At 36.1% G+C, this 27,718-nt stretch overlaps 1 protein-coding gene across 5 annotated transcripts in view; it reads left to right on the top strand.

The window, feature by feature from the left end:
• PTPRG (protein tyrosine phosphatase receptor type G) overlaps positions 1–27,718 on the top strand; it is a 747,615-nt gene that overhangs the window by 715,041 nt on the left and 4,856 nt on the right. For all 5 annotated transcript variants that reach the window (XM_017854227.1, XM_017854230.1, XM_017854229.1 and 2 more), the window contains 12 exons: positions 2,313–2,395; positions 2,587–2,721; positions 3,880–4,014; positions 6,217–6,389; positions 7,776–7,911; positions 8,527–8,673; positions 11,007–11,100; positions 12,085–12,161; positions 12,642–12,770; positions 16,651–16,797; positions 17,785–17,927; positions 27,393–27,528. In XM_017854227.1, the coding sequence (XP_017709716.1) occupies positions 2,313–2,395; positions 2,587–2,721; positions 3,880–4,014; positions 6,217–6,389; positions 7,776–7,911; positions 8,527–8,673; positions 11,007–11,100; positions 12,085–12,161; positions 12,642–12,770; positions 16,651–16,797; positions 17,785–17,927; positions 27,393–27,528 (1,535 nt within the window). The remainder of the gene's footprint in view (positions 1–2,312; positions 2,396–2,586; positions 2,722–3,879; positions 4,015–6,216; positions 6,390–7,775; positions 7,912–8,526; positions 8,674–11,006; positions 11,101–12,084; positions 12,162–12,641; positions 12,771–16,650; positions 16,798–17,784; positions 17,928–27,392; positions 27,529–27,718) is intronic.

Raw genomic sequence — 27,718 nt, 5'->3', positions numbered from 1 at the left:
CTTTTCATGCTTATTGGTCATTTGTATAACTTGTTTGGAGAAATGTCTAATCAGATCCTGTACCATTTTTTAACTGGCTGGCTTTTGTCTTTCGTTGAGTTGTAAGAGTTCTTTACATATTCTGGATACAGATCATTTATTGAATATACAGTTTGCAACTATTTTCTCATTCTGTGCATTGTCTTTTCACTTTCTTAATGTGAGTTCTCTAAAACTGTTCCTCTTTTTCAAGATTGTTTTGGCTATTCTTTCCACAGTTGTTTCTGAATTGTACTATTGTGCTGCTTTTGTTAAATTTATTCCTAAGTATTTTATTCCATTTGATGCTAATGTAAATGAAATTGTTTACTTAGTTTTATTTTTGGATTGCTCATTGCTAGTGTATATGAATACAGTTGTAGGTTGTATCCTACAACCTTGCTGAATCCATCTTTTCTAGTAGTTATTTTTGGTTGATTCCTTGAATTTCTATATACACGATGTCCTCTATAAACAAAGGTAGTTTTACTTCTAAATAAAATGTTACAAAAACTACAGCTTACTTTTGAATAGGATTGTTTGTTCTACTTTTCTGAAAAAATGAACTGGTTTAAAAAGGCAGGGGAGAACAAGGAAGAAAGTCAAACCTCTCCCCAGTCTTTGGATTGACTTTGGCAGTATTTGTTGGCCAACTCAATCAAGGCTCACCACTGCTGTGACTATGAGGATTTGTCTATCCAGATATACCTCCTTTCTAACCAGAGAAATCAGGCAAGGATATATACACATCTGTGCCTTATACATACACACACACACACACACACACACACACCATTCTCTCCACCACAGTATCCTTTACTTCTAATGGCAAACGTTACTTACTGCCTTGGTAAAAGTATTCTTACTGCCTTGGTAAAAGTATTCTTACTGCCTTGGTAAAAGTGGCAGAAAAGGAGGAGAAAATCAAAGCAACTAATGTGTGATGTGCCCAAAGGTCATGGTGTTTTGCTAGAAAACCATCATCTCCGGTTAAATGTGAACTGTACTTCCACAACTTCATTTGTGATTTTACTTTCACAATTTCAAATTAGATGTAATTTTATTTTTAAACATTCAGGGAGTTGTTAGGTTTTGGTGTTCTCTTGGCCAGATTCTGGGCACATTGCCTGCTTCATCTACCCCTATATTAATGCCTTTACATAGCTAAGAATAGCATAGAAATATAATAGAAACAAGTAAAATCAGACTGTGAATGAGCCAGAAACATGATGTATGAAAAATCTTCTCTCAGATTCATCACAACTTTCAAGGTATATGTGGATATCACCAAATCACCTCCCAAATTGATCTATTAATGTCTTATTTGTCAGTCTAAGAAATAACAATATACAGTTAATGGCTACTAAGGCATAACAGTTTGGATCCAGATGCCTTAGAAATTTTTCCTTTGGGGCCTGTTTATATCAAGCAATACCTGTTTCATGTCAACTCTAAACTGAAAGTTTGTCAGAACAACAAAAGCAGTTCACAGTTCCAAAAACATAGAGGGCGCTCAAAAATTGCTTAATATATTCTGAGGTCAGTAATGCATATGCTGATCCACTCATTGGACTTCTTTTTCAACTAGACTTTTATGATAATGACTATAAACAGAAACATAAATTGGGTTTCGCCCATTCTGTTTCTACCTAGGGAAAATAAAATTATGACCTCAGCTTCCTTCTACTTATTTTGCTATCCTAAAAAAAGCAAGCTCACTGTGTTGGGCAACTAGATACACATATCATGCATCACCTCCCTACCAACTTTCGTTCATTAACTGAGGTTGAGTGGATCCTAAAATCTGAACATTAACTTCAGATTCCTATGATGAGATTACTCTTAACAAAAGCTCTGGTTTCCTCAATTACTTAGGTTCTGTTACGGTAGCAGGGAATCCAAGTGAATTAGCAATGGAATTGCCTGAAACTATTAATACATGTTTTGGATTTGATAGATCAGTCACCCTTTTATATTTGTATTAACGGGGAGGGAACACGGGCATAGGGCATAATCAAAGCCCTTTGAACTTGGCTTTAAAATACAGAATAAGGAAATTTTGGAGGACCACAATTTGTAATGGTTTTACATGAGTTTGCATCCTAAGAGCAGGAGATGTAGGAGTGGCTCTATATTTTGGGATGGGTTTGCTCTATTTAGGTTCTGCCAAAAGTTTTCTCAGACTACCTTGGGAGATATCATGTTTCCTGATTGCCTTGTGTTGTGCTTTAGAATGGTGCTAGTTTCTGAATTACACATTTTATTTCTGCTTTGTTTTTTCTTATCTTCTATAGATGATCACAGTAGGGTGAAGTTAAGACCTTTACCAGGAAAAGACTCTAAGCACAGCGACTACATTAATGCAAACTATGTTGATGTAAGTCAGAACTGTTATTATAAACCTGTTTCTGGAAATTGAAGACTGCAGCACAAACTGTTTAATGTATTTTAACACTGTACAGAGCTTTCACTGAAAACAAAGCCCATTCAATATGGAAAGCATTTGAATTATTTACTGGTCCTCTGTGATACAGCTTTCATCTTACTTTGTGCTGTGTCATTTTGAAGGGTTACAACAAAGCAAAAGCCTACATTGCCACCCAAGGACCTTTGAAGTCTACATTTGAAGATTTCTGGAGGATGATTTGGGAACAAAACACTGGAATCATTGTGATGATTACGAACCTTGTGGAAAAAGGAAGAGTAAGAGCCTCTTGACTCACTACCTTAATAATGCACCTTCATTCAAAAAATACTTGTGGAATACTTGCTTTAGGGTAGGAACCTGACAAGGTATAAAGAGCTATGGAAATTAAAAGTGTTCTTTCTGCTCTACTTTGCTTATGATTCAGTAGGAAAGAGAGCTTAAGGCATTATAAGAGTAAATGTGATGATAGAGATGAGTGGAATGCTGCAAAATTATCAATGTATCCTCTGTACATTCCTCTGTACAGAGATTTTTTAAAGGAGCTAATACTTGAGATGAGACTTCAACAATGATTAGGAGGAATTACACAGGCTAAAAAGAGAAGGAAAGGGTGTTCTAAGTACAGGGGACAGACAGAACAGTAAGCAGGGAAGTTGAAAGAAGCATGGTGTAAACAAGGAACTACTAATAGTTAAGATTGGCAGAAGCAAAAATTGCCTAAACAGTTTGACCTTCATTAAGAGGACCTTTTTAAAAAATGATTAATGCTGTAGAATTTATTGGATTATGAGTTTACATTAGATGATGCTAATTTAGGCTGGAATAAAAGCTACACTTCAAGGAATCACCACACTGGGTTGACAGGTGCAGCCAACCACTATGGCACATGATTACCTACATAACAAACCTGCAAATCTTGCACATGTACCCCAAAACTAAAAATTAAAAATTAAAAACAAAAAAATAAATAAATAAAAGAAGCTACGCTTCAGGTTCCCTGCTCAAAATCACCACTGCTTCATGTTGTGGAGTCCCTGTTTTATTTTTGGTGATCCAAGTTACAACTAGAAGAGTCTCACAGTCAGAAGAGAACCTTCCATGAATCCAACCCAGCCTTCCAAATGATACTTAAGCTCCCTTTATAACAAACCCTACCCACATTTCTTACAGGTCATAGAGGTTTCTTTCTTGGTCCTTTTTAAAAATGCATTATATATTGAAAGGTGATCATAAATACTACGCCCATTTCTCACATCCCAAGCCATCAGCCTTGTCAGAGGTCACACCTGCCTTTAAGCAGTTCAACTCATGTATTCCTTTTTCAGTCAAATGGCAATCTCACCTGTGTTTTAACATTGACATTTGAAATTACATTATCAACAGAATTGTGACACAGATTGCAGTTATACTTTACAACTTTTTTCTTTCTGCAGCGAAAATGTGATCAGTATTGGCCAACAGAGAATAGTGAGGAGTATGGAAACATTATTGTCACGCTGAAGAGCACAAAAGTACATGCCTGCTACACTGTTCGTCGTTTTTCAGTCAGAAATACAAAAGTGAAAAAGGTATGGAATGAATTGGGTAGGCTGCCAGGACACCTCCTTTTATGCTTGTATGAAAATTACTGTGCAACCAAGGCCAAATCTCATAACCAACTTTGTTTCTAAAAGTATTTTAAAACATTTTTTCATAACTCTTTTGATTTGACATCAGTGTATGGTGTGAAAGGTATTGGCAAAGCATATAATAGAATTTAACTGGCCTGATTGAGCTCTTTAATCTCTACATGAACAGCCTTCATTTTTAAAAAAATCATCCTCTTAGGTTTTGGTAATACTCAGCATATATGGCAGCATCTGTTTGATTTAGCTTTTTTATTCCAATTTTCTGACAGATATAAAGAATTGTTTCCCAAAGTGTGTTCCAAGGAATACTTGTCCTATAAGATTCTTGTAAACAGCAGATTCTGCTGTTCAAGAATGGGAAATGAATGCTACATAATATATATCTCCCCACCATTTTAGAAATTTACAGTGAACGTAAGTGACCAGAGCACTGGTGTTAACAATAATACCCTTTTCTATAGAACTACTAATACCCTGAGAATCACATTTTGTGGAAGTACTGTTTTCAGGTTATCTGTTTCTTTTTCAAAATCCACTGTCACAACAAATACCCTAGATCAATCATCACAGCAGTACAGCAATTCCCCTTAATTGTGGAAGGTATGTTTCAAGACCCCCCAGTGGATGCTTGAAACCTCAGGTAGTACTGAAGCCTATTTATACAATGTATTTTCCTATACATACATATCTATGATAAAATTTAATTTATAAATTAGGCACAGCAAGAGATTAACAATAATACTGAAATAGAACAATAATATTCTGTAATAAAAGTTATATGAATATATACTGTTTCTCTTAAAATACTGTAATATTTTTGGACTGTGGTTGACCTCAGGAATGTGAAACTGCATCTAAGGAGAAACTACTGTATTAAGAACTATAAATAGATGCTCATTAAAAATGTAGTTATTCTGCAGAACGTAGGTATGGCAGTTGTTTGCAGCAATGGGATAATTTTTTTTTTTCTTGGTATCTTGGACATTTTGGAAAATGTGATAAAACTGTAGCCTCCTTGCTCCATTTATATTCACACTTACTCACATTTTTATATAAAATTTCAGTGGCTCCAAAGCCCATCTGTGATCCCAGGTTAACAGTCCTTTCTATGTTTATTTCCCAAAATGGCAGAAATAACATGAATATCAGTAGCATAGCAATACATCTGTATTCTCTATTATGAAATAGAGCTGCTGGCTGGCTCAAGATGATCAATAACAGCATAAAACTTACAAAGCCCAACTGATGGGAATATTTCAGGTACTTAAACAGGGCCGACTTACTCTTGTTTTAGAAACAGCTTAAGTCAGAGGAAGAAGTCAAATAGGAACTTTAGGTGTTTTACAAACTAACAGGAAAAAGTAGAAAAATGAGAGTTAACAGAAGAATTAAATTAAAGCCATCATGGGCCTTTGTACAATAGCACAGGACCAGACACCCTTCAAGCTTCAGTGTGGATTAATGACCCTGAGTCATCCAAAATTTAGAAATTATAGAGGTATTGATAATAAATCATATAGCAAGTAATCTATTTGGGGAAATATTTCATCTAAAGTAGTTAAAATGTAAAAAGTTCAGACAAAGGAAAACTACTCTGAAAAAGTCATTTATGAAAGTGACACATAAAGGAGACATTGCCTCTGACTCTAAAGACAGAAGTATTTGACACTTAAAATCTTCCCATCACTTCCTGGATAGTTTACAGTAGCAATCAGCATTCTGGCTTCTAAATGTCCAGCCTGGACAGTGGAGAAGGAATCGAAATCATAGCCCACAGAGACATGAAAGCAAAGTACTAAGATCTGAACTTGGGGGCAGAAAGTCAGGAAATGGAGGCCTTGCAGGAAAATTAAAAGTGCTTTGGATAGTTCCAAATCCAAAAAAAACTGATACTAAATACTAAATGTTCATTCTTAGTACAATCTTAAACAGTCTTCTAAGTGATAGTGACACTTCATATCCAGCTTGATAAAGTCTCCATTTAATGGCATGAAAGTTGGCTACAAGAGGGAATAAACTAGCCTGGGAACAGTGATTAGGGTGAATGTGATCAGTGGTCATGTGTCCTGACACCCTTACATTATTTTTTTCCAGAATGTCCACCCCTCACCTTAAAGACATCTTTTTTCACTTTTCTCATAGGGTCAGAAGGGAAATCCCAAGGGTCGTCAGAATGAAAGGGTAGTGATCCAGTATCACTATACGCAGTGGCCTGACATGGGAGTTCCCGAGTATGCCCTTCCAGTACTGACTTTCGTGAGGAGATCCTCAGCAGCTCGGATGCCAGAAATGGGCCCTGTGTTGGTGCACTGCAGGTAGGGCCTGGGATTCAACATGTGAAATAGATGGGGCCGGGGACTTAGGCCTCACTGACCTTGGACCACAATGACTGCTACTGCTTTCACTTAGAAGCTGAATCTTCCACTGGAAACTGGGATGGATAAGACCTGCCATAGTCTTAAAGAGGCTGTATTCCTGTAACATTAAGAAATCATCTGCTGCTTCTGTGATTTTTTAAAAACTAGATCAATCTCTAGTTTTTATAAAATCATCTTATTAATAATATCAGCCAGGCATGGAGGCCAACACCCGTAATTCCAGCACTTTGGGAGGCTGAGGTGGGAGGATCACTTGAGCCCAGGAATTTGAGACCAGCCTGGGCAACAAAATGAGACCCCATTTTACAAAAGTAAAATAAAAAAATTAGCCAGCATGGTGGCATATGCCTGTGGTCCCAGCTACATGGGAGGCTGAGACAGAAGGATCCCTTGAGCCCAGTAGGTCAAGGCTGCAGTGAGCTGTGTTCATGTAACTGCACTCCAGCCTGGGTGATAGAGCAAGACCCTGACCCCCCCCCCAAAAAAAAAAAAATTACAAAATCCCCATTGTTTATAGGAAAATTGTAGCCTGATCCTAATAAAAATAATTACCTTAAGCACAAGAACTTTCCACACTACAATAGACATTGTGTTTTTGTAAATGGCTTTTCTGAAAGGTTCTTCTAAATAACAATATTTACAGTATATATGAAAAGATTTCATTTTAAATTTTAGTTTATATGTTCCATATAAAATACCTTTTCAAAAGCACTGGGAAATCCTTGTATAAAGCTTGTTTTCTGTCAGCTACACTAAATGACTTTAGTTGGTTGTTTAAAAATACTTTTATTCTATTTCATTTGCAAATGCATTCTTGCCTCTTTTTTGTTTGTTTTAAACTTTGGTACTCAAATAGATGTCGCTTGTTCCGTGATTTACGTTGCAATGCTAAGTGAATAACATGTCAACTATACTAGGTTATCTAAGTGGAGTTTAGGCTGGGCATGGTAGCTCACACCTGTAATCCCAGCAGTTTGGGAGGCCAAAGTGGGCGGATCACCTGCGGTTAGGCGTTCGATACCAGCCTGGCCAACATGGTGAAACCTCTACTAAAGATAACAAATTAGTTGGGTGTAGTGGTACACATCTGTAATCCCAGCTACTCGGGAGGCTGAGGCTCAAGAATTGCTCAAGAATTGAACTGGGAGGCGGAGGTTGCAGTGAACCGAGATTGCACCACTGCACTCCAGCCTGGGCAACAGAGTGAGACTCTGTCTCAAAAAAAATAATAAAATAAATGGGGTTTAGATGGTAATTTTTTGAATCCAAAGTTAACAGTATGATAAAACAAAAGTGCCAGTTGAGTGTCTTCATTTCTTACAGCGCTGGTGTGGGCAGAACAGGCACCTATATTGTAATAGACAGCATGCTGCAACAGATAAAAGACAAAAGCACAGTTAATGTCCTGGGATTCCTGAAGCATATCAGGACACAGCGTAACTACCTCGTCCAGACTGAGGTAAGGAGTAGCTGCCAACGTCCTCATGAGATTCTGGCAAATGCTGTAACTGAAATTTGTTAAATGCTAGTGAAGAGACAGATTCATTCTTTTAGAGCTTGCAGTAATTTACAGGTTTGTATTAAAAGACATTCTGACCATGATACTATTCTATGGATCATAGTTTTCCATTTCTGTATGGATCTTAACGTTGGGATTCCTAAATAACTACACAAGTACTTACGAAACAGATACAGTTGTTTCAAGAGCTGTGTTAGACGGTAGGGGAAGTTAAACATGTTGTCTGGCCTGAGAAATACATAGGAGAGGATGGTTCTAAAACCCTTCATTGAACAGAATTTCTTGATTGCTTATTGAGTTGAAGCAATAAACACAGTATAGAATACCGTGATCCAGGCACAGTATAGAATACAGAGCTAAACTTAACAGTCTCTACTGTAAAGTAAGTTTGGATTGATACAGTGAGTATTGGAGCAAATCACCTAGCTATAAGTGCTTGAAGGAATTCACTGGGAGGTCCCTGTTAGGGGCAGAATTAAACCAAAGGTACACTTCATGAATGACTGGCTAACCCTTAACTCTCCCTCAGTGACTACCATGTATTGTACCTCTTAGGAGCAGTACATTTTCATCCATGATGCCTTGTTGGAAGCCATTCTTGGAAAGGAGACTGAAGTATCTTCAAATCAGCTGCACAGCTATGTTAACAGCATCCTTATACCAGGAGTAGGAGGAAAGACACGACTGGAAAAGCAATTCAAGGTAGTGCTTTGAATAAGTTTCTTTGGCATAAAGCAAGAAAATGTTTTAAATGCCTTGAGTTTGGGGGTTATGTCTTCTTTGCATTAATCTATGCACTGAAATGGATTACTGTTTGTATTCCTTGTACTCCTTCAATGTGATGCAAAAGAAAATACGATTTTGACCATGTATGAATTGTTGGTGTTCAAGTAGATATACAGTGTTGTATTTTCTTCTGAGCAATTTATTACTTTATCTGAACGTAAACATCAGCCCCTGGCCATAATGACATAGTACTTTAGAGTCACTCATTTAGTCCAAAAAATATCCTCTGTATTTTTTCTGAACTAATCTATCTTACCTTAATTATTAAGAATGATTACTTGTAGACATATTGTCCTAAAATATGCCTATTTCAAAACTATTTCAGAAGATAATTTAGAAATTTCAAAAGAATTACTAAACAATATTAGAGAAAAGTTAACTTTTCCTAAATGGTTGTTCTTTTTCTTTGATAGGGACATGAAGAAGCTTAAAAGCGGTTAAGGTTTATATGGAATTGACTGAAGTGAAGGTGAAAAAGAGAGATTATAAGGACTATTAAAATAATTAAGGCTCAGTCATCTGATAACAAATCAAAATTGCTTCTAACTTTGAAACATTGCCTCTCCAGTTACCAAGTGCTTTCCTATTTATCTTTGTCTTTTAAATTCTGTTTTGCACATTGTTTTGTATGTAAATAGTTTCTTCCTTTGTATCAAGATTCAAAGAATGAGATGAATCTACAGTTTTAGTTTTCGTGGTAAAACTTTCCATAGACTCTGAAACTTTCATCTGAATCTCAGCTGAAGAAATGAGACTGCCAAGCAAATTATACCAAGTGATATGAAATGAAAAATAGTTTAATTTCACTGAGTTCAATCATAAAAGTAATTTAAAATTTTTAGCTCCCAATTAACATTCTAACTACTATAAAACCATAAGGTAATTAATAATGAGGACACAGTGTATTATTTTAAATGTTTAACATGAATTCTTACAAAATATTAAGTACCAACATTTCTTAAATTCTGCCTTTTTCATTTCTTCAATTTTTTTTTATACATACTTTAAAACTTCATTTAAGAAATGCAGCTGGGCGTGGTGGCTCACACCTGTAATCCCAGCACTTTGGGAGGCTGAGGTGGGCGGATCACGAGGTCAGGAGATTGAGACCATCCTGACTAACATGGTGAAACCCCGTCTCTACTAAAAATATAAAAAATTAGCTGGGCGTGGTGGCAGGTACCTGTAGTCCCAGCTACTCGGGGGGCTGAGGCAGGAGAATGGCGTGAACCTGGTAGGCAGAGCTTGCAGTGAGCCAAGATCACGATACTGCACTCCAGCCTGGGCGACAGAGCGAGACTCCATCTTAAAAAAAAAAAAAAAGAAATGCGACCAGGTAGTTGGTTCTTTTACAGGCACTAACCATTTTAGAGCTCAAGATGAAAAGAATCAAATTTGAAAATGAAAATTATATCCAGGGACCATGAGTTTTACTAAAGCATCTGGAGGAGAACACTGATCTCATGTACTCCATTAAGATGGATGCCAGCCCCCCAAAAAATATGATTGACAAAATGGTTCAACCAAGCTACATAAACAGGAATAATAACCAAACTACTGGGCTGGTTACTTATAACAGCCTCAGAACAATGTTAGTTCAGTTCAACAGAAATGCACTGAGAACTGGTTAAGTACTTCTTTATCTTCAAGAAACATGATTAGCTCGTAATAAATAGCATTAGGCAATCTTTTTTAATGTAGACTCACTTGGGTCTTTTATGCCAGTGAGGAGTCACAGAAAAAAATTCACAGCAGCAGTGACATCACATAACAGAAGAATCCACATAGTTCTATAAATATGTATTGCACACAGTACCTGTTTAGGGCCTGATAGTAGAAATAAGAAAGATAAAATCAAGGTCACTGAGAGAAGTACCACTAGGAAAGCACAAGAGTGTTCTCTGGGGCTGGGCATGGTAGATTACACCTGTACTCCTAGAGCAGACTGGGCAACACAGGAAGAGCCCAATTCTATAAGCAGTTTTAAAAATTAGCTGGTTCTGCTGATGCACCTGTGGTCCTAGCTACTCAGGAAGCTGAGGTGGGAGGATCACAGTTACAGTGAGCTACGATCATGCCACTGCACTCCAGCCTGGGCAAGAAAGCAAGACCCTGTGTCTTAAAAGGTTCTTTGTGGCACAAAAATGGTCTTCTTTATCAGTAATCTGATTGGGATTTTTGCCAAAGCATCAAGCAAATGCTATCAATTGTATCTCTGAATGAAGACTAAAATGTTTTTTCTTTTTCAGTTGGTCACACAATGTAATGCAAAATATGTGGAATGTTTTAGTGCTCAGAAAGAGTGTAACAAAGAAAAGAACAGAAACTCTTCAGTTGTGCCATGTAAGCCTTTAAAATCAGTTTGTTAGTGATCTTTTATACTGGATTGTATGTTATGTACAGAGACAGCCACTACTCTGATGCTATTGTGATAGCACCCTTCAATTGTACTGTACGTGGCCATATGGTAGAAGGTTTTGAAAATGTCCTTTTAGTAACCTCATTAATATATGACTTTATACCAGCCTCTTACCTGGTACTACCAAAAGGGAAAATGTTATGCTTATTCAACTAAGGTAGTTTAATGAAACTGGGAGAGGTGGCTATCAGTGTCAGCAAGTTGCTGCATCTATCTGACATAGAATACAGCTTCATTTCACCTTGGAATGTAAGAATTGGGTCACTTCTACAATATTATAACATAAAAAATAATAAAGCTGTAATTGCTATGGCATTAATATTCCTTTAAAACTTAGAATCTTGGATTAATCTGTACAACTAGAACCACATTATTCAGTTACTGTGGCTATTGAGATCAAGGCACTGTTGACTGGTGGTGACCTTTGTATAAATAACTAAGGACATAGCGGAGGATGCTGTCTGCGTGCTATAGACACAGACATGGGTGATCATTGGGGAGATTTATCTCTAATGAACATCGTGGGCAGAAAGACATGGAGAAAGGGGTTGGTAAAAGGGCAGAGTATATGTTGGTATAATTGTAGGAATAACAAATTAGAGTCAAAAGTTATCTAAAACCCTATGTCATGTCCATATAAAGTATTCTGTTGTTGATCTGCTGTAAAAATCTCTCCCACAGTAAAACTGTATTCCTACAATGCCTGGGTCCTTCTGGGTATGTGCAGCAAAATTTCATTTTACATTCTGCCTCAGCTGATAACACTTTAGCTTGTTTAAAAATATAGATAAGTCTTAGAAAGGGAAGCCAGGAGGATATGTTATTCATCAAGCAAATCTCAGAAAGAGCTGTTGGTTCTGTGTGTATAATAAGGCAAATGTGGTGTTTTTGTTTTTTCCATATGATAGCTGAGCGTGCTCGAGTGGGTCTTGCACCATTGCCTGGAATGAAAGGAACAGATTACATTAATGCTTCTTATATCATGGTGAGAGTCAACAGTTAATTATAAATAAAGTCAATTAAACTGAAAGGTGTTAAAGAGCAGATACCACCTGTGTGACTGATGTCATTTTTGAAATAATTTCTCAATGTGTAATATGAAAAGTAGAGAGATTTCTGTATCTGGAAACTTTTGGGGTACAAAATGCTTAAACTAAGCATTATGCTTCTTCAGGAATTAATTTGATTGTTAATTTCACACATCTTGTCTTTGAATAAATGTTGAAATTTCTGTTAAGTGAAAACAGCAGGGGTAACTAGAAGTGAACTGCACATGGAGAGAAAATTGTCTGCACAATGCTAGCAGAAGTACATCTAAAAATTAGCCAAATGTACTGAATGCCTTTCTCAATTATTTTAGTGTAGTCAAAACAATGCTATCTTATTTCACGAATATATTTTACTACCACAAAGTTAGAATAAAACATTCATATTCACTGATTTTTTTTTGTCTTCCCAACTGAAGGGCTATTATAGGAGCAATGAATTTATTATAACTCAGCATCCTCTGCCACATACTACGAAAGATTTCTGGCGAATGATTTGGGATCATAACGCACAGATCATTGTCATGCTGCCAGACAACCAGAGCTTGGTAAGTAAAGCACATCTGCTATATATTAATGAGCCCATGAGGCTACAAGCATAAATTACTCTGATACTTTGCCATAGGGCTATAGTAACCATATATGCTAGGGAGGTAATTTAACATTTTTAAATTCTCATCTTGAAGTCTATAGAGATTCCTTTCATAGTCTCACAATGCTGTCCCTATCAGTATCCCATTACTTGATTCTCTGATGCTATTGATATCACCCTTCAATTATACTGTCTGTGGCGGCGTGGTAGAAGGTTTTGAAAATGTTTTTAGTAACCTCATTAATGTATGACTACACTAACCTCTTACCTGCTGTATGTCACTTTTAAAAGTAAATAATTGTAGCTTACAGGTACTGAGTATGTAACTGTGTTTACATGTATTAACTTGTTTAATCCTCAACAATTTTAAGACATACATACTATTATTATCTCACATAATAGCTGAGAAAACTGAGGGAACAAACTTGCTCAAGAGCACACACAAGTAACTGGAGTCAGGATTTCAACCTGAGTCATCTGTCTCCAGAGACCATGGTTATAATCATTTTACTGTATATCCTACCCCAAAATATTGTGTCAAAAGCACTAATGTATCTTTTTTCCCTTTCCATAGGCAAGTCAGATGTACTGCAGGGATAGGCTATTTTGTTCCAACTTAAAAGTCTTTAAGACTAAGCTGCTACCACTTTCCCCTCCCATAGTCCTTCTCTATTTCAGTCTGTAAACTATACAGAAGGGTGAGCAAGTTTGTAAAACAGACTTAAATGTTTCTGCTTTGATCTTGTGGATACTTAAGTTTCAGAATTAGCTGGGTCTACAAAAGTTACTATGTGTGAACCCATAAGGTAAAAACAGAAAACACTGAGGATCTGCCTTTATGATAGTCAGATTAATGAGTTTTTTAATCAAAGAAGAACAGCATGTGACTGAACCCCCAGTCTTGGTGACATGCATTTGACTGTGTGCCCAGTCAGTAGGAACTTCTTCACTTTGTCGCATTTTGCTCCAGCTTCAGGATACCAAAACTGCTTCTGTATGATGGAATGGCAACAAAGTTGAGAATCTTAAACTAAAAGCTGGAGTGTAAATTTTCAAATTAGCTGGCAATAGGGTCTATTCTGTTTGGCATGTGGAAATTGGAGGCACTTAGGGTTGTTAAAACGTTCATTTGTTGGATGAATCAGTATTTTGTTATTGTCACTTAACAGAGGGCAATCACCATAAAGCATCTACTCAGCAGCTCATTTGTATGGGGAGGCTGGGAGAAGACTGGACCAAATAAGTGGATACATGTTCTGCAGACACTGAGGATATAGGAACATGCCATCTCAGTGTCTCTCTGAGGCCTCGGAAGGCTAGATTAGAATCATATACAACTGACCTCTCAGTTCTGAGATGGAGAGTTTCATCATTGCACAGTTTTTCCTAAAGATTGATCTCTCTGAGTTCTTTTTGTTTGTTGTATTATTACTGCTATACCTTTACCAGGTCATAATTCTATAAGGAGCCCAAAAGTCACTGCTTTCCAACTCACAAAGTACTTACAAAGTACAAAGATGCCCAGATATCTTTGACCTATAAATATAGTTGTAAGCAAAACAGTCATGAGACCAGTGTGCCTGCTAAATTAAGAAGTAGCATTTATTTTTCTTAGACTTTCAAGTTGAAACATTTTTCTACCTTTCTTCTACCATAACTCAAAATCCCTTTGGTAGCCTTTAAGCTAGTTAATTTACTATTCATGTTATTATCATAGTGTTTCTTTAAGGTAAGTAGTTTTTATTCCCACTTTCCAGATATGGAAATTAAGGTTCAGATTAATTTACCCAGGATCACATCCACTAATAAATCCTGTGATTAATCTGTGCATATTTGTTACATTTAGATGCCCTGTTCATTACCTTATGTCTTTAATATCAGTGTCCTTGGACAAAACCTGTTAAAACCCACGACAGTTACAGACTTCTTTTGTATAGACTAAACCCAGTTGCTAATCTGTTTCCCCTTATGCTGAGCTTTAAAAATAAAATTGTACTTGGCAATAAGCTATATTGAAACTTGAAAGGGTGATAAGTCTTATTGGACTGTTGGCTCATTTCTAATGCAACAATGTAAGATTAAACAAAGCCTTCTTTGTTTTGAACATTATTCAGAATTATTTCTGACTTCAATGATAGTAGCTAGACATCTTCAGGAAAATGCCCCATAGGAACCTATATACTACAGGAAAACTACAGTTTGCCGTTTGAGCTGATTAGGATACGTGGTGTACATCATAATCATATTTCTCACAGTCTCCAACCTATGCAACAATTAACTTTCTCTTAGGCACCCATAGTTTTTAGGGATAGAATTCAAGTACCAAGCCTGCATATCTATTTTTAATCTTAAAATGGATGAACATTTAAAGCTTGCCTGATTCAAGGCTGAAAGACTTTCTGTGTTATCCCCTCTTGAAATATAACATTGACAGATTTACTTTTCTTTTAAAACGGCCTTGTACATACAGCCAACCTACTTACTCACACACAATGTTCCAAAAAAGTTCTATCCCTTGCCATTTATTAGCAGTGTGATTTTAGATAATTTACGGACCCTCTCCCCAAAGCCTTGTGTCTTCATCTGTAAAGACAGATGATAAAAAATCTCCTCAGGGCTAATATACAAAATTTGTACAGAACTCATACAACTCAATAGTAGAATCATGAAATACCTGATTTAAAAATGGGCAAAAGACCTGAATAGACATTTCTCCAAAGAAGACATAAAGATGGTTCCAACTGGTATATGAAAAGGTGCTCAACCTCATTAACTTTCAGGGAAATGCAAATCAAAATACCTCACACCCACTAGGATAGTTATTTAAAAAATCAAAAGATACCAAATGCTGGTGAGGGTAACAAAGAAAAGAAAACCCTCACACACTGTTGATAGGAATGTAGATTGGTAGAGCCATGATGGAAAACTGTCTGGAGGTTTCTAAACAAGTTAAAAATAGAACTACCATAAGATCCAGCAGTCTTTCTTGTGGGCATGTACGCAAAGGAAGTGAAATGAACACCTTCTAAAGATATTTGCACTCCCCTGTTCACTGCAGCCTTATTAGCAATTGCCAAGCTATGGAAACAACCTAAGTTTCCATCAACAGATAAATGGATAAAGAAATTGTGGGGTAGGGAGGAAATGGGAAGATGTAAAATAAATCAAGAGGATACAAAACAACAGATGAAGAAGAACAAGTTTAGAGATCTCATGTCCAACATGAGGACTACAGGTAACAAAACTGCACTGTATTTGGGAATCATGCCAATATTGAGTACATTTTAGCTGTTCCTGCCACAAAAACGAAAGTGAGATGATGGGTATGTTAATTTGCTCCTAACTATAGTAACCTTTTTACTATCTGTATGTATCCAACATCATACTAATAATATACAAGAAAACTTAGAATGTTTATGAAAGTCCTTTGCAAAATGCAGTTCAACTACAGAATTATTAACATAATCCATAGGAAATAATTAGCATGTCTTGATTGCTCAAGCAATTGTGAAATAACAAAATTAATTGACCTAGATCCTGCTTCCTTTTTTACTATGTCAATATTACAGAATACTTTTCAACTGTAGTAAGTCCCCTATAGTGGGAATGTTTCAGGTTGCTACACTAACAGGTGAGAGGTGCTAGAAAATGATTATCAAAATATATTTTACAATAGAATAGCCATTCAACTTGGTATAATTAGATGGGAACATATAACTCTATGAATTCAGTTTAAAAGATGGCTTGAGAGGCATGGGAAATGACAAAATCAGTATGCAAGAAATAAAAAACAAATGCTTGACAGAATTGCAGAGGCTTGTTTTTGTTTCCCAAAGGCAGAAGATGAGTTTGTGTACTGGCCAAGTCGAGAAGAATCCATGAACTGTGAGGCCTTTACCGTCACCCTTATCAGCAAAGACAGACTGTGCCTCTCTAATGAAGAACAAATTATCATCCATGACTTTATCCTTGAAGCTACACAGGTAACCTAAACCTCAGTTCCTCACTAATAGCCATACCTGGGCCCTGGATCATCATTCTAAGTAATAATGAAACAATTTACCACCCTGAAGCCAGGCTCAGGCATTTAAGTAAGACTTAATTTTAAATATTTACATTTTCCTTTTTTCTTCCTTCAAATAATTGCTTTTTCCAGCTGGCTAGATGAAATGTAACAGTTCCTCCGATTCAGCATGCATACAAATAGGTCTGTTGACCTAATTATAAAAACAATATACTAGAGCTCAATATTTTCTTTGCCATCAGAAAAGTAAGCTTTGCAATGTGTTGCAGAGATGATAATACTAAGTTTTTTAAGTAAACATTTTGCTGCCTTCTTGTGGGATAAGGTTGGGGGAGCTCTTATACTAGTAATTTAAAGGACGAGCCCCTTCCTTGTTTTCCTTTAATGTTATAAATAAGAAAATAGAGTAGCATATAAGGTCTTATTGTCACTTGAAATTTTTGACTAAGCCAAATGAAATTGTTTCACTAGCGTGACCTACTTGGTTGGTTGTTTTGAGACAGGGTCTCACTCACAGTGGCATCATCAAAGCTCAATGTAACCCCAAACTCCTGGGCTTATGTGATCCTTTCACATCAGTCTCCCGAATAGCAAAGACTAAGGCACATGTCACATGACTAGTTTTTTTTATTTTAACTTTTTAAAGACAGGTCTCCCTGTGTTGCCCAGGTGGGTCTTGAACTCCTGGCCACCTTGGCCTCCCAAAGTACTGAATTACAGGCATGAACCACTATGCCTAGCCATGCTTTAAAAAAAAAAAAAAAAAAAAAAAAAGCAAGCAAGCAAACCTTCCTGGTATTTTTCTTCTTTCCAACTGTGGTTTGGTCAACACAACATTGTTGCGAGTTACCTATAACACATGCTTTCTCAGGAGCAAGTTCTAGTCATTAGATTGTAGATATGTGAAATAAAGGAAGGGATTTGACTCATGTTGTATTGGTTACAGGATGACTATGTCTTAGAAGTTCGTCACTTTCAGTGTCCCAAATGGCCTAACCCAGATGCCCCCATAAGTAGTACCTTTGAACTTATCAACGTCATCAAGGAAGAGGCCTTAACAAGGGATGGTCCCACCATTGTTCATGATGAGTATGTATCTGTTTAATTTTAAAATGTAGACAGTTTTTTTTGTTTAAGTTCTTGTTGAAAGCAGTAGAAAAGGAAGCCAGAATTTTAAAACCTATCTATCACCTCAGCTTGTGACAACTCCGTTATTTCTAACGTGGACATGTACAAAGTGTTGTTGCTCTGTTTACATTTTAATATGTCAAACTCTTTCAAGACTCCCAGATTCTTCTAGAGTATATGGTCGAGAAAGGGGAAGGTATTATATCTTAGCCTACAGAAGTAGACCTGCATGCATTTAGAGGTTTTATGTGTTAGTAACAAATGAGTAAATTAATAACTGTTTACATTAATTAAATAATTTTTTAAAATCCTTACACTGAATTTCAAACACTTGTTAGGGAAATAACCATTTAAAATATGACTTAGTTGATGAGTAGAGATAAAACTACTAGTATTAATGATAATATTTAAGTTCATCATGTGTTTTAAAGTCTACAGTACTGTCTTTTGGGATTTAAAGATAAGGAATATGAATTCTCAAAGAGAAAAATAACTTGCACCTGGTCTCAGAGCTTCTAAGTGTCAGAATGGTATCCCAGCCCAGCACCTTTCTACTTTAATAAGAAGGAAAGGGTCATAGATATATCTTATTGTTTATGGATACTTGGAGCCAAACTTCATGGCCTGTAAGTTGGTTGTATAATTGGGTCATTTCAGATCTCACAGACCTTTAGCCAATATTATACATTCCCATTTTTATTTTAGTTCCAAGGTAGCTCTCGGCAGCATCCATTATGTTCATTAAATTACCAACTAGCATAAAGTATTAATAAATTTGAAAGTGCAGCTTATTGTGAAGGCTTTTTTTCCTTGCACTAATGCTGTAACATGAAGTACACAAGGGCTCAGCACCTTCATTCACCTCAAATCACAGTACTCTCCTACTTGAAGTAATGTGTACTAGCTGCTTCCAAAAAATGTTACAGTCTTTTAAAAGGTTGGCCTGACCCTTAATTAGTAAGATGAAAACTTAAGATTTGAAAAGCATTACAGTTGAAACATTAAGTAAGATCACTGGAAATGTGACAACCATCAACAGTGGTTAAATAGCATAGACAGCCTCAAAATAACTGGGGAGTTGCTACTGAACTAAAACTTTGTGGTATGCAGTTATAGCGTAAAGTTAGGGCATTTTCTAGAATTCCTGAGTTTTACCAGCTCTTATCATCTCTTGTCATCAAATTCTAATGTTACTGCCCAATTACATGACTGATTTTGCTGTTATGGTAGTACTCCGAGGTGTTTTGTCCTGAAGTCAGTAATGAACCTAATCTTATATTTTAGGGTAAGGAAAGAGGAAAAGAAAAATAACCACCAGTTAAATACTAAACAGAAGTGTTTGATTCACTTATCTATATTCAACTTTTGAGTAATTTTGTCTTATTCAGTGATTTTTATGTCACATGCTGAATATATATCCCCTCCGGAATTAATCAAATGTATACAGGCCTCATTCTTAGGCCTAGATACAAAAAGAGCAAATTAATCCTAAACCAGTAGATCTGCAAATATCATATAGGTGAGATCCCTTAAAAGCCACCAGTAGAAATGTATTAATTCATTTATCTACTCTCTGCAGGGAATAAGTTAATTCCATTGAAATTATTGAAGAGAAACTTCAAAATTTGTAAACACTTGCTAGCTCTAGTGAAATACTCTGAACACCAGTTCCTTTTCAGTTTCCATCTTACCTACTTTTTGTACCTCTAAACATCACTTCCTGATGGCCTACAAACACCTCAAATTCAGCATAGCTACAACCAAACTCATTTTCCCTGCCTGCCCCTAATCAACTTAGTTGTACAGACCAGAAACATATCAGAGTTCTTTTTGAGTCTCCCTCATCTCCAAGTCTAATTGGCCACCACCAAGTTTTCTTGGTGCCATCCATTCTTTCAATAGACTTTTCAAAATCTTTTACAATCTGGTGTAAGTTTACATTTCCAGCTATCATCCCAATCTGCCACTGAAGTACTTCCTGCATACCACCTTGCCCCTGCTAATCCTCTTTCCTCCGAGCGCCCTTTCATTCAACACAGTTCAAAAGTCACTCTCTGAGACTCTAACTCATCCCAGAGGTGCTAAGTGAAATCATTAACATGACATCTTTACCAATGCATACCAGCTAAATGTCATTCCTGCTTATCATGTCACAATTATTTGTGTACATGACTGTCACTCTCACATTGCTGAGGCCAGCAATGGTAATTTATTCATCCCAGTCTCCACAGGGTGAAACCCAATGCCTGGGACAGTGTGGGTGCTAGATAAGTATTTGCATGAATGGGTATGTGTTGTAAATTGTGATGACTTACAAACTATTAAGCATATGTACCCCTATACAAATTGTCCCCAGAAAGCCTTGCTTTTTGTCTCATTTATTGCTGAAAGTCATTTTGGCTGCTTAAATTCTTCTTTTCAAAGTGTTTTTAACCTCTGTCAAAGGTAGGAGTGAACAGGCTTGGAGAGAAGGCCTGCACGCATTTGATATGTGAGGCAAAGAGTTGAACTTTTAGTGTGCAAACACTGTGACATCTATTTGGTCTTCATAGAGATCTTTTAACACCTACTTTTGGGGTGGCAGGTGGTGGGGGTGGTGGTGGTGGAGGTGGTGGCGGTCTCAGGTGTGTCCCAGGTGGATGACATTTCTAGATAAGTGAGCTAAGAATAAAATTCCTAACCAAAAAGTAAACTGCTTCTATTTGAGGACAGGCACAGCTTAAAAGCAGACTGCTTCATTCTCAGCATTCTATAGTCAACTGTTCAAGATTATTCTGCTCAGAGACTGATCTGCATCATTACTATCAGATTTTAAAAACAGCCTGTGTTCCCACAGAAGATGTTTAGAACATAAGCATGGTTCTCACATAAGACAGCTGTAGATCAGACCTCACCCAAATTACTCCATTTACTCACAGACTGAAGAAGAGTTCCCTGTGCAAATACTTAAATTACTCACTCTGGAGATACATGTATCACCCTACTGGATAGCATAATAATATAAAAATACTGTCTGCCTTATTCACACCCATTCTGTCATGAGTGGACAATAAATAAGAGTTTTCCAGAGGTACATGACAAGTGATAACATCACTTTTAGGGCTAACAGTATTTTAACATTTTCTCAGTTTTAATTTCTAATACAGTAAATATTTGACATATACAGCCCAAATAAAACCCTTGAAGGTCCTCAATAATTTTTTATTTTAATCTGGCCCTGAGATAAAAGAGTCTGAAGACTGCTAAGATGGACTGTTTTCTATAGCAAAGGCTGCAAAGACACCCACAAATCATAATTAATTCCAGTATTTTCACTTTTATTGAGAGCCTTATGGAAGGCTTTCGTGTTGTCATTCTTCCGTAAGATTGATACTTATTCAAGCTTCAATTTTTTTGTTTTCCTTTCTGCCCTACTGATTTCAAAGGGAAGCTCCATGTCTTCACAGTGTCAGGGTTGTAACTCCAGATTTCTATCTTGGTTATGATTTTAAAAACAAAGTATTAAAAACTACAATAATTATAAGTAAATATATGAAATAGTGAAAAATGGTTAAATGCCCACAGGTACCATCCTGACTATACAAGGAACCACAATGTGTTTTAAAATGAATATAGACAGAGCAGTTAAAAAACATTACTGTACATCAGGAACTTAAAGTACTTTCATTTCTTTTGTAATGTCTTTGAAGTAAAGGCAGGGAAAGATGAAAAAAAATCGGGTTTCTTTCTTAACATCACTAGTTAAATAAGCATTACTTTTAATGGAGCCCTTAGAGGAAGTGGCAAACAAAATATCAAAGCCAGTGAATTTATATACTACTCTCATTTTATCTAGGTTACAGATTACTTATATCACTTTTGCACCAAGTCCCTGTAGTTTTAAATGCAAATCCGTGAAACTTGATGAACATTTTTTAATCCCACTTAGTTCCTAAACTTCTGAACGAGAATGGCCCTTACTTTTTGTCTTTCTTCTGTCATTACGTTTGGTATGCAGAAGATATTTAAAAGTATCTGTATATTTGATTGATTTGACTTGCTAGTTTCTTGTCATATTTAAGCCATATTGTATAAATACTTCCTTCATTTTACTGCTTATTTAAGTATGGCTAAATACAGGAAAGGCAACCAATGGAAAGGTGAGAGTAATCTCACATGGAGGGCATGCATACTCCATAACAAACATACATGTTACCTGACTTTTCTATCTGACTGGCCACAGATAGCTTTGAAAGAGCTAAGAAAAAAGGGGGGATCTTAAGTGTAACCATTTCACTAGAACAGATTAAATAAATGTTAAATTATTTCCTTCCTAAACAAAATCAGAACAAATGATTTTTTAATACCATGCTAAAATGATGTCAACTCAGTACAATTTAGAATCTGAGGGAAGACAACATGCTGAACAAAAACCAAAAACCACAATAAATCAGAGTTAATAGGGTATGAAAATACATCCTCAGAGATCTAAAGGAAGATTTTATGAAATGAAGAATATTTATTATGAAATAGGAACAAGTTAAGCGTAACAATGAGAAAAATAATTCATGAAACTAAAAAAAGATGGGACACTAGTGGAGTGCAGAACTGAAATAAAACTAGAATATGGAAGCCACATACAGAAGTTCTAACATATGTCTAAAAAGTTATCCATGGGGCAATAAAAGTACAGGTTAAAGAGGAAGAAATAGCAGCTGAGGATTTCCAAAAACAGAATAAAGTATTAAGTTCTTAAAGTGAGTGACGAGGATACATTTGATCAGTAGCATTCAGAGAGATTTGAATACCACAATTAACAAGCCTGATCTAATAGTGATATAGAGAAGTTTGCACCCAAGAGAGACTATATAGAGAAACCTAGAGTCTCTTCAAACACAAGTGGTTTATTTATATACATTAGCCATAAATGGAATTTCAATACATTCCCCCACAACAGATACCATACAAGGCCACATTCATTGATTACAACCCACTTATATTAGAAACCAACAGTGAAATAAGATCCCAAATCCTTATAACTAGAAACTGAAATCTTCACATCTAGGATTGCTTATAAATAATTCATGGATTGAAGATGTAACCAAAATAGACATTGCAAAGTACTTAAGACTAAATGATGATGAAGACTAAATGATGATGAAGGCACTGCGTTTCAAAACCTGGTGAAATGGAGCCAAACTGTACTAAAAAAAAAAAAAAAAAAAAAAAGTCTGTGTAAACTCTACATATTACAAAGGTTAAAAATAAATCAAGCATTCAGCTCAAGCCAGAGAAAGCACCAGATAAATCAACAAAAAGTAAAAGGAATTAAAAGCAAATAGTAATGAAAATGGGGGCTGGAAGGAGATAGTAAAATTTAAGCAATAAATAGTCTAATAAGAGATACAGTTTTGGAAATACGATGAAGGAAAAAAATCTACCATTTATCTGTAGCTACATTAAAAACATTCAAGAGTTGGCCAGGCACGGTGACTCACATCTATAATCCCAGCACTTTGGGAGGCCAAGGCGGACAGATTACCAGGTCAGGAGTTTGAGACCAGCCTGGCCAACATGGTGAAACCCCATCTCTACTAAAAATACAAAAATTAGCTGGACATGGTGGCAGGCACCAGTAATCCCAGCTACTTGGGAGACTGAGGCAGGAGAATAGTTTGAACCTGAGGAGGCAGAGGTTGCAGTGAACCAAGATCACGCCATTGCACTCCGCCTGGGCGACAGGGCGATACTCCGTCACACACACACAAAAACATTCGAAAGTTGTTAATTTGCTTAGGTGCGATAGTGTGTTTTCTTTAAGTGCTTATCTTTTAGAGTTTGATACTAAATTATGACTAAAACACCTGAGATTTGCTACAAAATATATTGGGGAAGAAACAGAAATGAAATGAGAATGGCCATGAGCTATTGATCATTATAACTGAATGATGACTACATGAAGGTTACTGTACTATTATGCTTTAGTGTCTAACATTGTCTATAATAAAAAGCCAAAAATAATACATATTTTAAAAGAAAATAAGCATTTAAGATTTTATAACTCTATACTAATAAATGTTTAAGCCTAGAAATAAGCATAGTAAAATAACACTTAGTGAACACTAAGTGTGTGCCAGTCTCTGTTCTGAGTCATTTACATGTATCAGTTCAATTTTAAACTCTAGTCTCACTATGCAATCTTGGCCAGTTACTTCACCTAAATGTGCCTTATTTATTCAACCTCAAATGGAGATAATACTGGTACCCATACCATAGGGTTACTGTGAGGACTAAGTCGGTACATGTAAATACCTATAAGAGAACATGGCACATAAAGCACAACACATGTTAGCGATCACTAAGAACTGAATAAAAGAATGAGTTTTCCACCTGTTAGGGCCCACAAGTCCTGACCAAGGCTACATATGAACAGTAACACACAGAAGATTTAATGCAACATTGATTTAAACAAACAAGGCTTAGCACCAGAATGGAAATGTATAGGCCAAGCTTGCTTATTTGAACTCCGATGCAAAATGCCAATAAAAAGTGTCTAATAAAACCTAGTATATTAAAAGAATTAATTACACATCATGAAAAACTTACCCTAGTAATGTAGAGCTGGTGTTAAGCTTTTGATATATTACCAAAAGTTTATCAGTGAATTCAGGACATTTTTAGAGACATTAAAAAAAAAAATCAATAGATACTGAAAAGCGTACAATAAAACAACACCCATTCATGACACCCCCCTCCAAAAAAAACCACTTAGAGTAAAAATAGAAAGCATCCTCTTTACCTTTATAATTGTTATTTACCAGATGCATATTAGCAAACGTTTTAATATTAAAAACTTAGAAGCTTGAACATTTAAGATACATGATACTTGCTTTCAGTTCTAGTATGTAAGCCTATGTAGGTGCTAGCCAACACAGTAAAAGCAGAAGATAGAAGAAGCATAAAAGTTGAACACAGGGAAAACTCGCATTATTGGCAGATAAAGATGTCAGCTACCTACAGAATCCACAAACTATTAAAACTTAACGTCGGGTTCTTCTGTTTGACCGGATACAATTTCACCATGTGAAAATCAGTAACTTTCCCATGTATGAAGTGAAACTAAACAGAAAATGTTGTCACAAAAGGAGGCCATTAATAGGAGTAACAAACTCTAAAGTACCTAAAAATTTACGAAAAATGAAATTGGCAAAGACTATAAAGAAAACTATAAAACCTAGTTAAAAGCTATAAAAGGCCTGAATAAATGGAGAAAAGACATCGTGTTCATGAAGAGAAACACTCAAGATTGAAAAGATGGTAATTTCCTCAGATCAAAATCTAATCAAAATCCCAACAAAAATGTTTGTGTTCGTTAACAATCTGGTTTCAAAATTACTATGAAACAGGATGGAGTCGGGTGGAAGGTTAGAGTTATTTGGACACAAGTGTACCAGTAAAACATGAAAATTATATGTTTGAATCGCTAAAAACAATATGAAGTAAATGTAGAGACAGCCAAGACTATTACAGAAACTTGCTTTATCAGATATCAAGACTTATTAAGGAACTGGGATACACATGGGGAGGTACAAAAAATAGACAAACAGAATAAAAGGTCAAAATAGAGTTCAAAAATAGGCTTGCATATATAAGAATGTAGTACATGCTAAAAAGGAAGCTGATGTCAATGAGAAAAGATCACAATGTAAAATAAGAAATGCTGGGACAACTGGTTATCCAATGGAAAAATAACTATAATCAGACCCCTTCCTTACATCAAAGCAAAAATAAGACTCAGATGAATTAGACAATTAAATGTAAAAAAGTAAAATTAGAACATGTAGGAGAGTATCTTTAAAAAAAAGGTTAGAGAAAGCATTCTCAAACAAGATTCCAATAAAAGCCAAAAATAAAAGATTTATCAACTTGATTACATCTAAACTATGCTTCTGTATAACAAAATGACCACAAACAATGTTAAGAGAAATAGATTGGGGGAAAAAAAAACTCACAAGTACTACAGACACTGTAAAAATAACTCCTATATAAATTAATTTGAAAGAGGCAAACTTAGTAGAAAAGTGTTAATTAGGCACTTTCAGAAGAGGAAATAATACTTGGTCAATATTCATAAAAAGACATTCAGCCTCCCTGGTAATCAAGGAAATGCAAATTAAAATCCTAGTAAGATACAGTCTTCCACTCATCAGATTGGCAAAAGTGTTTCAAGTTTAAAATGATGAGGAGAAGCAAGTATGCTCATGCTGGGAATAGTATGAACAGGTAACAACCACTTGGGAAAGAAATACGGCAGTATCTTTAAAACTAAAAATGGGCATACCTGGGACCCTAGCCCTTCTACTCAGTACCTATGCTAAAGTGCACAAATTCAAACAAGCTAAATGTCCATCTAGAAGGTAAACCTGGTATGCATGTAGCAGACGAAATAATGATGAAATAATGAGTTGAACTGAAATGTAGTGATATACCTAAATCTAGAAGGCTGTATCTACATGTGTAATAATTTTTACCTCTGGAGAGGCTACCTCTAAAGTTGGGGGTTGGTGGCTAAGGGGGACTTTGGTCTTATTTATATTAAAGATGTAAAACATGTAATATTTTAATGTTATGTAACAATTTAGAAATGATATTTAAGTTTTTCAAAAAACAATGGGCACAGGGCGTCTGAACTCTACTCTCATTTCTGCCACCAGCCAGCAACAGCATCTTGAACAATTCATTTAATCCATCTGTTTTCTCATCACTAATGTGGAAACTATGTTCCATCAGATTCCTGTGAAAAGTGGAGTTACCAACCTGGCCTGATGGAAATTTACTACCTTTCTAAGACTTTTTTGTGAAGCAAAGAGAACCATATTTATCTTTCCAAGGATTTCATAGTGCTCTCATTAGGAAAGTTCCACTTCAGTGCCAAAAATAATTACTTCATATGAAATTAATTGTGGAAATTGTCTGTTTGGAGCCATATATTTCCATTTTTTTAATTTTTCATATTCTGTAAGTTCAATTTAACTATTTGGAATTGTTAAAAAAAAAAATTCAGAGCCCTTCATCACTGGCTGCTTGTCCAATAACCTCTAGTTAAGAGGTTCTCTTTATTGTTTTTTCTATTGTACCACCCAACTCATCACCAATACCAAATCATCTTTAGCTCTCCCAAGTCTACTTTTGAACCTCTCATTTCTATTAGATATCAGGCTAAATGTCTAATGAACCAATTTGGGATATTCCACTTCATAAACAAATCTCACCTTTATGCTAGCTTCCAAATCCCTCCCCCATCCAGCATTTCATTCATTCGTGTCTTTAGAATAAACATCAAAACAGTCTACTTAGTTTCTATGAAAATACATGACAGTAATTTCATTTAAATATATTTGGTCCCTTTATATATCTGAAATCACATCTCTTTTTTTTCTCCCCCAGATATGGAGCAGTTTCAGCAGGAATGTTATGTGCCCTTACCACCCTGTCCCAGCAACTAGAGAATGAAAACGCTGTGGATGTTTTCCAGGTTGCAAAAATGATCAATCTTATGAGGCCTGGAGTATTCACAGACATTGTAAGTAGTGTGCTTATCTGTAAAACCTGTACTACATCAGTTGAAACTCAGACTCACAGTTTAGAGCAGGAGTTCTCAACTGGGGGTGATTTTCCCCCACCCAGGGGACATTTGGCCATGTCTGGAGACTTTTCTGCTCGTCACAACTGCAGTTGGATGGCATCTAGAGGATACAGGCCAGAGATGCTGC

Source organism: Rhinopithecus bieti, unplaced genomic scaffold (genome assembly GCF_001698545.2).
Source record: "Rhinopithecus bieti isolate Rb0 unplaced genomic scaffold, ASM169854v2 scaffold_36004, whole genome shotgun sequence".
NCBI lineage: Eukaryota > Metazoa > Chordata > Mammalia > Primates > Cercopithecidae > Rhinopithecus > Rhinopithecus bieti.
This window is presented reverse-complemented; position numbering and strand designations above follow the sequence as displayed.